Raw genomic sequence first — 12563 nt, forward strand, 5'->3', positions numbered from 1 at the left:
GTGGGTTGTGGGCTTCTTCAACATACAGTTGGAGCTATAAAGAAGGCAAAAAGAAGCCTCAGGGAACTCATCACCATGTTATTCCTTGAATCCTGGCATTCCTAGCTGGTCTGCTTTCTTCTCTCCCCCTTTCAGAATATTCTTATGTTTGTTTATATATAATGTCTAGGGATTTTAACTGTACTTAGTTGGAGGGATAGGTAGAAATGTGTTTACTCCACTTTGTTCAGAACCGAATTAAGTTCCTTTTAAATCTGCCACAAAAATAACATTTTGAGAAATTGGTATATAGAATAAGGCTTTAGGCCAGGGAGTATTACCTTGGTTGGAAACTTACATCATTTATAAATTGTGAAACTAAAACTCACACACGCCCCCCACCCCCTCCCCCCCACCCCCAAAAAAACCCACCACTCGGCAAACAAACATTTTCTCTTAAAGGCTTTCACAGAAGCACTTTCAGGACTCCCTTGGCAACAGAAATCACAAAGAATATTTAAGTCATCAAGTTTATTAATGGTGCCAAGGGTTTTGTTGTTTAAGTCCCTGTACCCTGCGAAATGGAAAAATGTGAAAAGCAAGACTGGGACACTTTGCCAGTCAATAGAATACAATCTTTAAACTTCAGTACTCTGTGTTACTGAATCACTTTTCTAGAGTTTGACAAAAGGGCAGGTAAGACAAGTCTGATATTAATTCTACAATGTTGCCTCTATTTGATCCCTGCCCAAAGGATGACCCAAATAATGCTCCAGGGACCTGGTCCTTCCTTGTAGGACCTACTCAATAGGTCTTGGGTACAGATGTGGAGAGAAGATGTTTGTCCCTGCTGAAACTGTGAAAGTAATTTCATTTCTCATTGGGTGCCATTTTAGTAGAGCATAAACGTGTTAACAATTTGGAGATCAAGGGGATCCCTGATGTCTCAGAAAAATTGGAACTGTGTCTGTAGAAATAGGCAATTGGGACTTTGTCCAAGAAAAACAAATTCCATTTTTTCACCTAAAATGGAAATAACTTTTTTTGGTTTCTGATTATGAAAACATTACATCCTGTTGACCAAATGTAAGAAAATATGGAAAAAAGTGCATAAAATAAAAATGGGATATACCTTTTTTTTTTTGGCTGCGCTCGTGGCATGAGGGAACCTTGGTTCCCCAACCAGGGATCAAACCCAAGCCCCCTGCAGTGGAAGCGCGGTGTCCTAACCACTGGACCGCCAGGGAATTCCCTGGATATACCTTTTTCTAACATTTTGATGAACATTCTTTTTGGGTATGCATAGATATTTTTTTCTTTTTATCAATAGAAAGAGGATCATGCTACATGCTCTTTAGTATCTTGTTTATTGTATTTACTACATTATGGACATTGTATCATATCAGTTACTGTAGGTCTACAGTATCGTATCTCAGTTAACCTAAAGGAATCATTTAGCCTGAAAAATTGTGCTTTATTGTTTGAGTTTGCATATCTTTGATTACTAATAATAGCCTTTTGTATTTCTTTATTTTGTGAATTGCCAGTTCATAGCCTCTAGTTTTTCCTCTGTGGTGTTCAGTTTCTTAATATTTATTTATATAAGAGCTCTTTATGTGTTTACTGTGGGTTTTTCACATACAGTGAAAATGTTTTCTAAGTTTATTTGTGTGTGTTTTAAAAAAATTAATTAATTTATTTTTGGCTGCGTTGGGTCTTAGTTGCTGCTCACGGGCCTTCTCTAGTTGTGGCTAGTGGGGGCTACTCCTCTTTGCGGTGTGCGGGCTTCTCATTGCGGTGGCTTCTCTTGTTGTGGAGCACGGGCTCTAGGCACGCAGGCTTCAGTAGTTGTGGCTCGCGGGCTCTAGAGCACAGGCTCAGTAGTTGTGGCGCACGGGCTTAGTTGCTCCGCAGCATGTGGGATCTTCCCGGACCAGGGCTTGAACCCGTGTCCCTTGTATTGGCAGGCGGATTCTTAACCACTGTGCCACCAGGGAAGCCCTATAGTTTATTTTTAAACTTTGTTCATAGTGGTTTTTTTCATTTAGGCGTTTTACATTTTTATATAGTTCTCTTTTCCCTTTTTTTTCCCTTTATGGTTTCTGCCCTTGGTGGTCAACATGTGTTTTGACAATATATTTAAAATAACTTAAAAACAAAATTTTTCCTTTGCTTTTTCACTCAGTTTTTTCTGATTCTGGATGATGCAGCCACTCAACAATGCACTCACTCTGTACTTTGCTTACTTCAGTGTTAGTAGCATATACCTGTCCCTCTGTATCCCTTTTAAATTTGTGGTGAAATGGTATTTATCAACAATTTGTAAATTCCATTTTGAGGTATCTTGTCTCTTCAACCTTAATTATAAAATCTAAAATTGCTTCACTGAAAATAATTTGGCTGTAGATGGAAATGCTAACTTTATGAGGAAACAAAAGTAATTATATTAACAAAAAATTAATATAATGTAATATGGTGATATTCTCAATATTATGACATAACATTATAATTAAAAATGTATAGTATTAGGAACTATTGCATTATTAGTATATACCTCACCTGTTACAACTACTTATGAGCAATAATTATTGGAATTATTTTGGGGGGGGTTTCCTAAAATGTAAGAAGTTGACTACTTTTGTTTTTCCAGCTAGCACCTGTTGTTTGAATGATGAAATAGAGCTTTCAAATGTGAGCTGGCATTTTCAGGCAGTGTGGATTTTCCTCTAGTGTCTCCCTGGTCTTAGCTCTGTACTGTAATGGGTCAGCTTCCAACAGTAATCTGCAAAGTGGCACTTGGCACCAGGGCTGATTTTTCTGTTTCTGATGTTGAATTGATTTCGTGGTTGCTGTAATCCTTATATCAGAGCAATACTTTTCATTAGTTTGTGGTAAAAATTTTCTCATGGCCCAGAACATGGTTCCATTTCTAAGATATAACCAGTCTTACTAGTATGGTGTGCCCTTCCAGCCATTTTCCATGCTTATACAGCATTTATGTATACAGAGTTAATAAATGACAAATTGTCATTTAGCAAGAGGTTTTTGTGATTGACAAATTAACTGAGACTTTGAGATCTGAAAACCCTGTGCTACTGAACTTGTTTTCTAAAAAATATTTGTGAAAGAAACTACGTGAAGAATTGCATTACAAAGGTGAAAGTAATCAACCAAAGAGATGCTGTTAATGAAGAATGCATACAACCGTCATGTGAGAAATAACACTGAACTTCTCTGTATTATTTGTCATTCAAGGGTGCAACTGGAAACCGATCTGAAGATTGAGAAGGAATGGAGGCAAACTTTGCAAGAAGATCTTCAAAAGGAGAAGGACACCTTATCTCATCTTAGAAATGAGACCCAACAAATCATTAGTCTTAAAAAAGTAAATAATGGTGGTAAAACTTTAAAAATTCTATCTTGATGACAGTTAAGTTATTTAAAAAGAGAATCAAATAATAATTTACATTTATACCAAGGAAACAGAGTATACTGGTCATCTTTAAAAATATCAGTAAGGAGATTAAATGAATAGAAAATAGCTGATAGTTGATAGAGCAGCTTTTTGGTTTTTCTTAGAGCAGCTATTTTTTATGAAAAGCTGAAGGATACATTCCTATCCTTTAATTGCATGTATGCAGTGTGGAGTTTGTTTCTTTTAAATTGCATTTTCTGTCTTTTATTGTTTTGAAGGAGTTCCTTCACCTCCAGGATGAAAATCACCAGTTGAAAAAAATATATCACGAACAGGAGCAAGCTCTTCAAGAACTTGGCAACAAACTTAGCGAGTAATTTCTCTTTTTTCCTCCAACTAAGTAGTCATTGACTCTTACTAAGTTATGAGTGTGCCAAACCAAGTAGACAGAAAAGTTTAAATATAAAATAGAAAGATATGAACTATTAAAAACAAAGCCAAACAAAAACTTTAAAGATTAACAAATAAGGGTGTGGATTGGAGAGATTTTTTTTTAAAGTTATGTTCATTATAGTAAGTGTTAGCTCTAAACATTTTCCAGTAGATGAAATCTAAGACTCTTGTTTAATTTCTTCCAATCAGAGAATTCAGAAGTTCATTTAATATATTTTTCTCAGAACAAAAGTCAAATTTTCGAAATATCTGGAGAGATCTTTTTCAGACTGTTCTGAGAAGGAGCCAGCATTGTGAAAAGTGAATGGTGTTTGATGCCGTCTGGAGTTGAGGCTTGACTTCATACAGTGTGGTTAGTTCTGTCGCAATGAAGTGTTACTGGGTTTCTATGAAGACAAGAAGGAGAAATGGCGTTCTGTCTTTCTCACATTTTCCTCCTTGTTCCACATGGTCTGTGTTTTGGATTAGCTTCATCTTTGTGCCCTGATTGAACATATTGTCAACTATCTAGGGTAAACGCTGGAGGGTTTAATTTAGTATTCCCTTTGATGTTTTATATGGTTAGAAAATTCAAAGAGCACCAAAAGGGGACTTCCCTGGCGGTCCAGTGGTTAAGACTCTGTGCTTCCAATGCAGGGGACGCGGGTACGATCCCTGGTCAGGGAACTAAGATCCCGCATGCCATGAGCAGCGCGGCCAAAAAAAGACAAAGAGCACCAAAAGGTATAAAATAAACATTTGCCTCCCTCCTCCCAAGTATCAATCCCCAAAGTTAGCTAACCTCAGAACAAATCTATATATGAGGATTTCATTATATATATGGATATGATTAGCTGTATATATATGTCATATATATCTTTTGTAATCATTAAACTGAATAGAAATCATACTGGAATGGAGACTTAATTGCTAAAGTTGGGATTCCATTAGGAAGTCTTGAGAACAATTACCAAGGGCATAGTAAAGAGTAGTTCCCTGGGACTTCCCTGGTAGTCCAGTGGTTAAGACTCTGTGCTTCCAATGCAGGGGACGCGGGTATGATCCCTGGTCAGGGGACTAAGATCCCGCATGCTGTGAGGCGCAGCCAAAAAAAAAAAAAAAGAGTAGTTCCCTAAAACCACAATAGGGAATACCAGCTCTCAAAAAGATAAAGATGTTTTTGTTTCTACAAAGCACAATTTGCATTGTGATTTCAATAAGCAAGATTTTTATTCTAATCTGGCATCCATTCATTGATCATTTTGAGCCAGACCAGGTGCTCATTTTCCATTTATTCATCCGACAAATACTATGTGCCAGGCACTATTCTAAGTGCTAGGGACTCAACAGTGAACAATCCCCACAACAAAAAATATATGTACATTTATTTAAGATCATAAAGGTTTAATATTAAAACAGGTTAGAATAGTAAAACAAGGAATGTGTATTACTTTTCACCCATCTCCCACTCAATACTAGAGACTTTATAGTTCTGTTAAAGGCATGATCATTTAGATGTCCAGATAGCTGAATTCAGAATTTTGTTGTTTTCCTTTTTCCTTTATTCTGGTTCATTGATTCTCAAATTATAGTTTGCATGAAAATTACTGCTCAATGTTATTTTGAGCAGTAATTTTCAAGGGTTTTTTTGACTACTAAATTTTTCCCTTGTATACTGACTGCATACCTAATCCCTGTGTAACTGCACTGTATGCATGTTCTTTTGAAGTTTGCTGGTTTGTGTGTGTGTGTGTGTGTGTGTGTGGTAGGTTTTTTTTGTTTGTTTTTTGTTTCTTTTTTACTTAAGAATATGAGTTAAAAAAAAAGAATGAGTTAGAGGTTTTTTCATATCATTACATAAAGATATTCCATAGGATGAATGTGCTTTAATTGACATTGTTTATAATTTTTTTCTTTTATAACATGCTTCTGTGTCCTTGTACGTGTGTGTTGACATATCTTGATATACTTTCTTTTTTAAAATATTTATTTATTTATTTTATTTTTGGCTGTGTTGGGTCTTAGTTGCGGCAGGCGGGATCTTCGTTGTGGCATGCGGGATACTCTGCTGTGGTGCACGGGCTCCTCATTGCAGCATGCGGGCTTCTCTCTAGTTGTGGCACATGGTCTCAGTAGTTGCAGTGCACGGGCTCTCTAGTTGTGGCGTGCAGGCTTCAGACCGTGTGGGCTCTATAGTTGCAGCATGTGGGCTCTCTAGTTGTGGCCCACGTGCTCAGTAGTTGCGTCGTGAGGGCTTAGTTGCCCCACAGCACGTGGGATCTTAGTTCCCCGACCAGGGATTGAACCCATGTCCCCTGCATTGGAAGGCGGATTCTTAACCACTGGACCACCAGGGAAGTCCCTTGATACACTTTAATGTGTATATCTGAAGAGTAAGTTCCTAGAGGTGATTGCTGGCCAAAAGAATTTAGATTTTTTGATTATAGCGATGGATGGTAACTAGACTTTTGGTGGTGATCACTCTGGAGTGTGTACAGGTTTTGAAATATAATGCTATATACCTGAGACTTACATAATAAAAACATAAATATAAATTAAAAAAGGGGCTTCCCTGATGGCGCAGTGGTTAAGAATCCGCCTGCCAATGCAGGAGACACGGGTTCAAGCCCTGGTCCTGGAAGATCCCACATGCCATGGAGCAACTAAGCCTGTGTGCCACAACTACTGAGCCTGCGCTCTAGAGCCCATGAGCCACAGCTACTGAAGCCCGCGCGCCTAGAGCCTGTGCTCCACAACAAGAGAAGCCACCGCAATGAGAAGCCCGCGCACCGCAACTAGAGAAAGCCGCGCACAGCAACAAAGACCCAATGCAGCCATAAATAAATAAATAAATTAATTAATTTATTTATTTTTAAAAAATAAATTAATTAATTAATTAAAAAAGATTTTGTTAGTGCCAGATTACCTACCGTCTCTGATGTTAGACCCCCTCCAGTAGTAGGAGAGAGTGCCTGTTTTTGCCAGTCTGACAGGTGAAAATCTTAAGTGTTTTGATTTGTATTTCTTTAACTATGAACAGGGTTAAGCATCTAAATTTGTGTTCCATTTGTATTTGTATTTTATTTTCTGTAAAGTGCCTGTTTGTATCCTTTGCACATTTTTTGTTTTTGGTTGATTGCTCATCTTTTTCTTATGGGGTCTTTGTAAATTATTTGTTGTACAAGTGTACATCTTTTTTCCCCAGTTTGTCTGTTGTCTTTTAGCTTCATTTTTATATATATATATTTTTAAATTAATTTATTTATTTTTTGGCTGCGTTGGGTCTTCGTTGCTGCGTGCGGGCTTTCTCTAGTTGCAGCGAGCGGGGGTTACTCATCGTTGTGGTGCGCGGGCTTCTCATTGTGGTGGCTTCTCTTGTTGCGGAGCACGGGCTCTAGGTGCGTGGGCTTCAGTAGTTGTGGTTTGCGGGCTCTAGAGTGCAGGCTCAGTAGTTGTGGCGCATGGGCTTAGTTGCTCCACGGCATGTGGGATCTTCCCGGACCAGGGCTCAAACCCGTGTCCCCTGCATTGGCAGGCAGATTCTTAACCACTGTGCCATCAGGGAAGCCCTAGTTTCATTTTTGATATGTATGTTTTTTCCTTGCTGATGTTTGAATTTTTATGTTCCAGATTTATTAGCTTTCCTTTACTGTTTCTGAAACCATAGTCTCTAAGACACGGATAGGGCCACTTTTGAGTCAGAACATATTTTATCCTTCCTCAACTCTGGTTCTCTTCTGTTGTGATAAGAATTTAATCAGGGCTGGAGAAGAGACCATTGGCCCCTAAGAGTATTTGTACCTGCTTATCTGCTGAAACACTTTTGGCCTTCCTCTTTATCCTCCTACTCCTATGACTGTTATCAGGTTGAAATTAAGTAAAAACAAATTCTTCCCTAATACACAGAATGATGTTCTCTTTAATTTTTTTGCCACACGGCCGCATGTGGGATCTTAGTTCCCTGACCAGGGATCGATCCCGCACCCCCTGAAGTGGAAGCGCAGAGTCTTAACCACTGGACCACTCCCAGGGAAGTCCCTGATGATCTCTTTAAAAATTTGTTGTGTGCACATTTCATTGTCTTTTTTCTTTATGTCAAGAGAAAAGATATTTCTGAGGTGCTAAATAAACCTTTGGAGGTAAATTAGCAGCATGACTAATTTAGCCATTGCTGTGAGTCAGCTTCAGACAAGAATAAAAAAGAAAAATTTGTTGATGATGAGGGACAGAGTTTGAACCAATACTTCAACCTTTGCTCCTAATTTACCAGAATTGGCTTTATGTAGACCATTTGGGTGTTATTTAAAATGGGGTTGGAATTTCCTGGTGGTCCAGTGGTTAGGACTCCACGTTTTCACTGCTGTGGGCACGGGTTCCATCCCTGGTCAGGGAAATAAGATCCTGCGTGCCACACGGTGCAGTCAAAAAAAAAATTTTTTTTAAAGAAAATGGGGTTGGGAGGGGGAAGGTCATACAGAATAATATGAAACATTTAATTTTGTTAAAAGGGAAAACTAATATTTCAGAAAATAGTTTTTAAGCTTACCATTCAAGATCTGCATTTTCAAGCAATGACTAGGAACTTCCATGGTGGTGCAGTGGTTAAGACTCAGCACTCCCAATGCAGGGAGCTCAGGTTCGATCCCTGGTCAGGGAACTAGATCCCACCTGCATGCCACAACTGAGATTTCGCATGCCACAACTAAGGAGCCTGCTGGCCACAACTAAGGAGCACATGTGCTGCAACCAAGACCTGGCACAACGAAATAAATAAAATGAATAAATAAAACAAATATTTTTTAAAAATCTGTGACTAAATTTAAAAATTAGTATTCATTAATATCACTCACAGGATAAAGTATCCCTCCTACGGTTTATCAGCTGTGTGACTTAGGGCTGTTTATTTAACCGCTTTAGGCCCATTTCTCCATTTGTAAATTGGAGAGTTATAAAATCCGTGTAGGGTTCTTTTTCTGATTAACAGAATAAGTATGGGAAGGCACCTAGCACAGTGCCTTTCCTCATCGCAAGCAGAATATCAGTTTTCGTGTCTGTAAGATGAGCAGGATGGATCTGAAAGTTACTTTCCCGTGCTTACTTTCTGAACCAGCAATTTTAAATGTAAATGATTAATTTTAATTAGAAAAATACTTTTAATAAATATTTACTCTTAATTGGTTTCTTATTGAAGGATTCTTTTTTTTTTTTTTAATTATTTATTTATTTATTTATTTTTGGCTGTGCTGGGTCTTCGTTTCTGTGCGAGGGCTTTCTCTGGTTGTGGCAAGTGGGGGCCACTCTTCATCGCGGTGCGCAGGCCTCTCACTATCGCGGCCTCTCTTGTTGCGGAGCACAGGCTCCAGACGCGCAGGCTCAGTAATTGTGGCTCACGGGCCTAGTTGCTCCGCGGCATGTGGGATCTTCCCAGACCAGGGCTCGAACCCGTGTCCCCTGCATTGGCAGGCAGATTCTCAACCACTGCGCCACCAGGGAAGCCCCTTGAAGGATTCTTATAAAGAGAAATTTTGGTAGATTTTAAAAGGCTTTATTTTTTTATTTTATTTTTTTATAAGAGCACTTTTTTTTTTTTTTGGTTCCGTTGGGTCTTCGTTGCTCTGCACGGGCTTTCTCTAGTTGCGTCGAGCGGGGTCTACTCTTCATTGCCGTGCGTGGGCTTCTCATTGCAGTGGCTTCTGTTGTTGTGGAGCACGGGCTCTAGGCGCACGGGCTTCAGTAGTTGCGGCGCGCAGGCTCTAGAGCGCAGGCTCAGTAGTTGTGGCTCACGGGCTTAGTTGCTCCGTGGCATGTGGGATCTCCCCGGACCAGGTCTTGAACCCATGTCCCAAGAATTGGCAGGCGGATTCTTAACCACTGCGCCACCAGGGAAGTCCCTTAAAAGGCTTTAAATGTTAATTATTATTCTGAATAAGTTATAATTGTAGTAGATAGACTATCTAATTTGAGGATTAAAGAAATGAAATAAACTTGAACTATTCATATTTGAAGAAAACATGGAACATATGAAATATTAGGATGAAATATTCAAGTAAGAAAATCTAGACTAATCTGTGTCATAATGACTGACAGTTTAGAATACCTGAAGGAGGAAAACCAGCTTTTCCCTTATCCTCATTGAGGCTTAAATTCCAAGGAGAAAAACTTTTAGTTTAAAAAGGAAATTACCAGGACTCTTCCAAATGTAGTATTCTGTAAATGCTATTCTTTCCATGTAAAGAGAGTTACAGATTTTTTTTCCTCAAAGGAGGGGTTTCAGGATTATCAGAGGCTTGTATAATTTATGGATGTTTTCCTATAGTGTCATAATTGTATCACATTTATTACATTCTCATGTTTTATTTTGACCCTTCTCTATGCTGTTTTCATGCTGTGGTCAAATATTTTCACAAACTTAAATACATATTTCTGAATAGAATTTAATTAAAATGAATAATATAGACATCTGTTCCTTGTCTAGGACAAGGAAAAGGTGTTCTTGTACATTGTGTTTTTTGGAACTGTAACTGATACTCTTTTTCTTTAGTTACTTTGGCAATTCGCATCAGAAGGGGGCAAGCTTTTTAGAGTCCATATTTGTGAATAGAGGCATTTTAACCAGAAATATATCAACACCAGTAAATTTTCATATAGAAAGTATTTCTGTAGTGAATGCCATTAAGTAAGCTCTTTTATTCCTTACTCAGTTTTTCTATATAGCAGTTACTGTTTTGGCCGAAATTCCCACCAGCATCAATTTTCCTTGGATACATTTTGTAGATGTGAATTCAGGCAAGAAAATCTGATTACTCTGTTAATATTTTTACACTGTGTAATTTTACATTGATTATTCCCACTGTAAGAGTCATTATGCGCCAGATAAAAGACTAACACTTTGTTTCTATGTCTTGGAACAAAGAGCATTTGTAGGGCAAAGCAAGTTTCCTAATGTTCTGCTTCAGTAGCAGAGACTTTAGTATTTTATGTACCTTTTGATCCAGTAATTTCATTTCTAAGTTGTTATCCTAAGAAAAATAATACAAATGTTTTGGTCATTTCAACTTTAATGAACAATTTTGTGGCAAAAAAATTTGAAACAGGTTGAAAGTTCAGCACTGGATAATTATATAAACTACATACTTCATATTCTTTTTCATGGTATACCATGTAACCATTTAATATAATGATGTGGCAGATAGTTAATAACAAGTCAGTAGCTCTAATCCTTTCAGGATATATTGTTAAGTCATGTGGGAAACTGTGTAAATAATTTTTCCATTTGAAATACACATACTCATTGATATTTAGAGATTATCATCTCTGGGTAGTGGGATCACAGATAATTAAATATTGTTACTTATAGTCTGTATGTTAACGTGTATTTTCAAAAGGTGAAAAACTATCACAATTATATCTTCCTTAATATTTCCACTCTCACTGACCACTCTTTTGCATCTGCTAGAGAAATAGTGTTCATAATGGTTAACCTGTCAGCTTTGGGGTCTCAGAGGACCAGGGTTTGAATTCTGGCTTCCCCAGTTACCACCTGAACTTCAGCAGGCCTCACTTTTTTCATCTTTATAAGTGTTTTTGAAGACTAAATGACATTATGCATGCAAAGTTTATAGCATAGTGTCTGGTACATCATAAGCCTACAATAAATGATAGCTGTCATTAGTAGTCATAACCACATGAAAACACCAATATTCTTTCTTTTTTTTTTTAATTTATAAATTTATTTATTTATTTTTGGCTGCGTTGGGTCTTCGTTGCTGTGCGCAGGCTTTCTCTAGTTGCGGCGAGCGGGGGCTACTCTTTGTTGCGGTGCCCGGGCTTCTCGTTGCGGTGGCTTCTCTTGTTGCGGAGCACAGGCTCTAGGTGCGCAGGCTCAGTAGTTGTGGCTCACGGGCTTAGTTGCTCCGTGGCATGTGGGATCTTCCCGGACCAGGGCTCGAACCCGTGTCCCCTGCATTGGCAGGCAGATTCTTAACCACCACACCACCAGGGAAGCCCAATATTCTTTCTTTAAAAAAGCAAATTTTAAATCTCAAAACTATTTTTGCTTTAGGGCATTTTGGAAATATAGGAAAATATTAAATATAATCCTACTAGCCAAAGAAGATCATTAGAATAATATAGTATATACCATTTTATATCCTATGAAAATTCAATACCTTTCTAATGAATTACTAGATGTTCTATATTTTTAAATGTGTACTGAAATTTGGACCTATTTATAATCTTTTTAGATCAAAACTTAAAATAGAAGATATAAAAGAAGCCAACAAAGCATTGCAGGTGAGTGTAAGTATTTTCCTCAAGTAGGAAGGTATGGATATATGTGAAAGTCTCCAATAAAGGTAAGGCCCTGTGTACTATTATTGAATCCTGGGATATATAGAGGCAGAAGCAGTGAACGGGGAGCTTGTATGATGGGGTCCATCTCTTCCCTATACCTCTAGAACACATTATTAAAATTCCTCATGTTGGAAATGACCTTGGAAATAATTTTGTCCACTTTCCTACAAAGTGTGGCATGATAGAGTGAAATTGCCTTTGAATTTGATAATCCTTAAATTCCTGTGCTAGTCTATTACTTACTAGTTTTTGACCTTCATCAAGTCACATATCCCCATGGAGTCTCAGTTTTCTCTTCTGAAATTGGCTTATGATTTTGCATAGGGTTGCTTTGAATATTGAGTAGGTTAATGTATGTGAAAGTGATTTGGTACAATTTATTAGT

General features: G+C 38.0%; 1 protein-coding gene and 1 non-coding gene across 5 annotated transcripts in view; both read left to right on the forward strand.

The window, feature by feature from the left end:
• RUFY2 (RUN and FYVE domain containing 2) overlaps positions 1 to 12563 on the forward strand; it is a 48295-nt gene that overhangs the window by 29629 nt on the left and 6103 nt on the right. For 2 of the 4 annotated variants that reach the window (XM_061197687.1, XM_061197671.1), the window contains exons 14-16: positions 3235 to 3364; positions 3673 to 3767; positions 12070 to 12118. In XM_061197687.1, the coding sequence (XP_061053670.1) occupies positions 3235 to 3364; positions 3673 to 3767; positions 12070 to 12118 (274 nt within the window). Of the gene's footprint in view, positions 1 to 3234; positions 3365 to 3672; positions 3768 to 4036; positions 4200 to 4483; positions 4571 to 12069; positions 12119 to 12563 lie in introns of all 4 variants that reach the window. The other 2 variants (XR_009701749.1, XR_009701748.1) reach the window with 2 other exon arrangements.
• On the forward strand, positions 7892 to 8020 carry LOC133079313 (small nucleolar RNA SNORA19). Its single transcript, XR_009698153.1, has one exon. It is a non-coding gene; the product is annotated as a small nucleolar RNA SNORA19 (small nucleolar RNA).

This window comes from Eubalaena glacialis, chromosome 1 (assembly GCF_028564815.1).
Source record: "Eubalaena glacialis isolate mEubGla1 chromosome 1, mEubGla1.1.hap2.+ XY, whole genome shotgun sequence".
Taxonomy (NCBI): Eukaryota; Metazoa; Chordata; class Mammalia; order Artiodactyla; family Balaenidae; genus Eubalaena; species Eubalaena glacialis.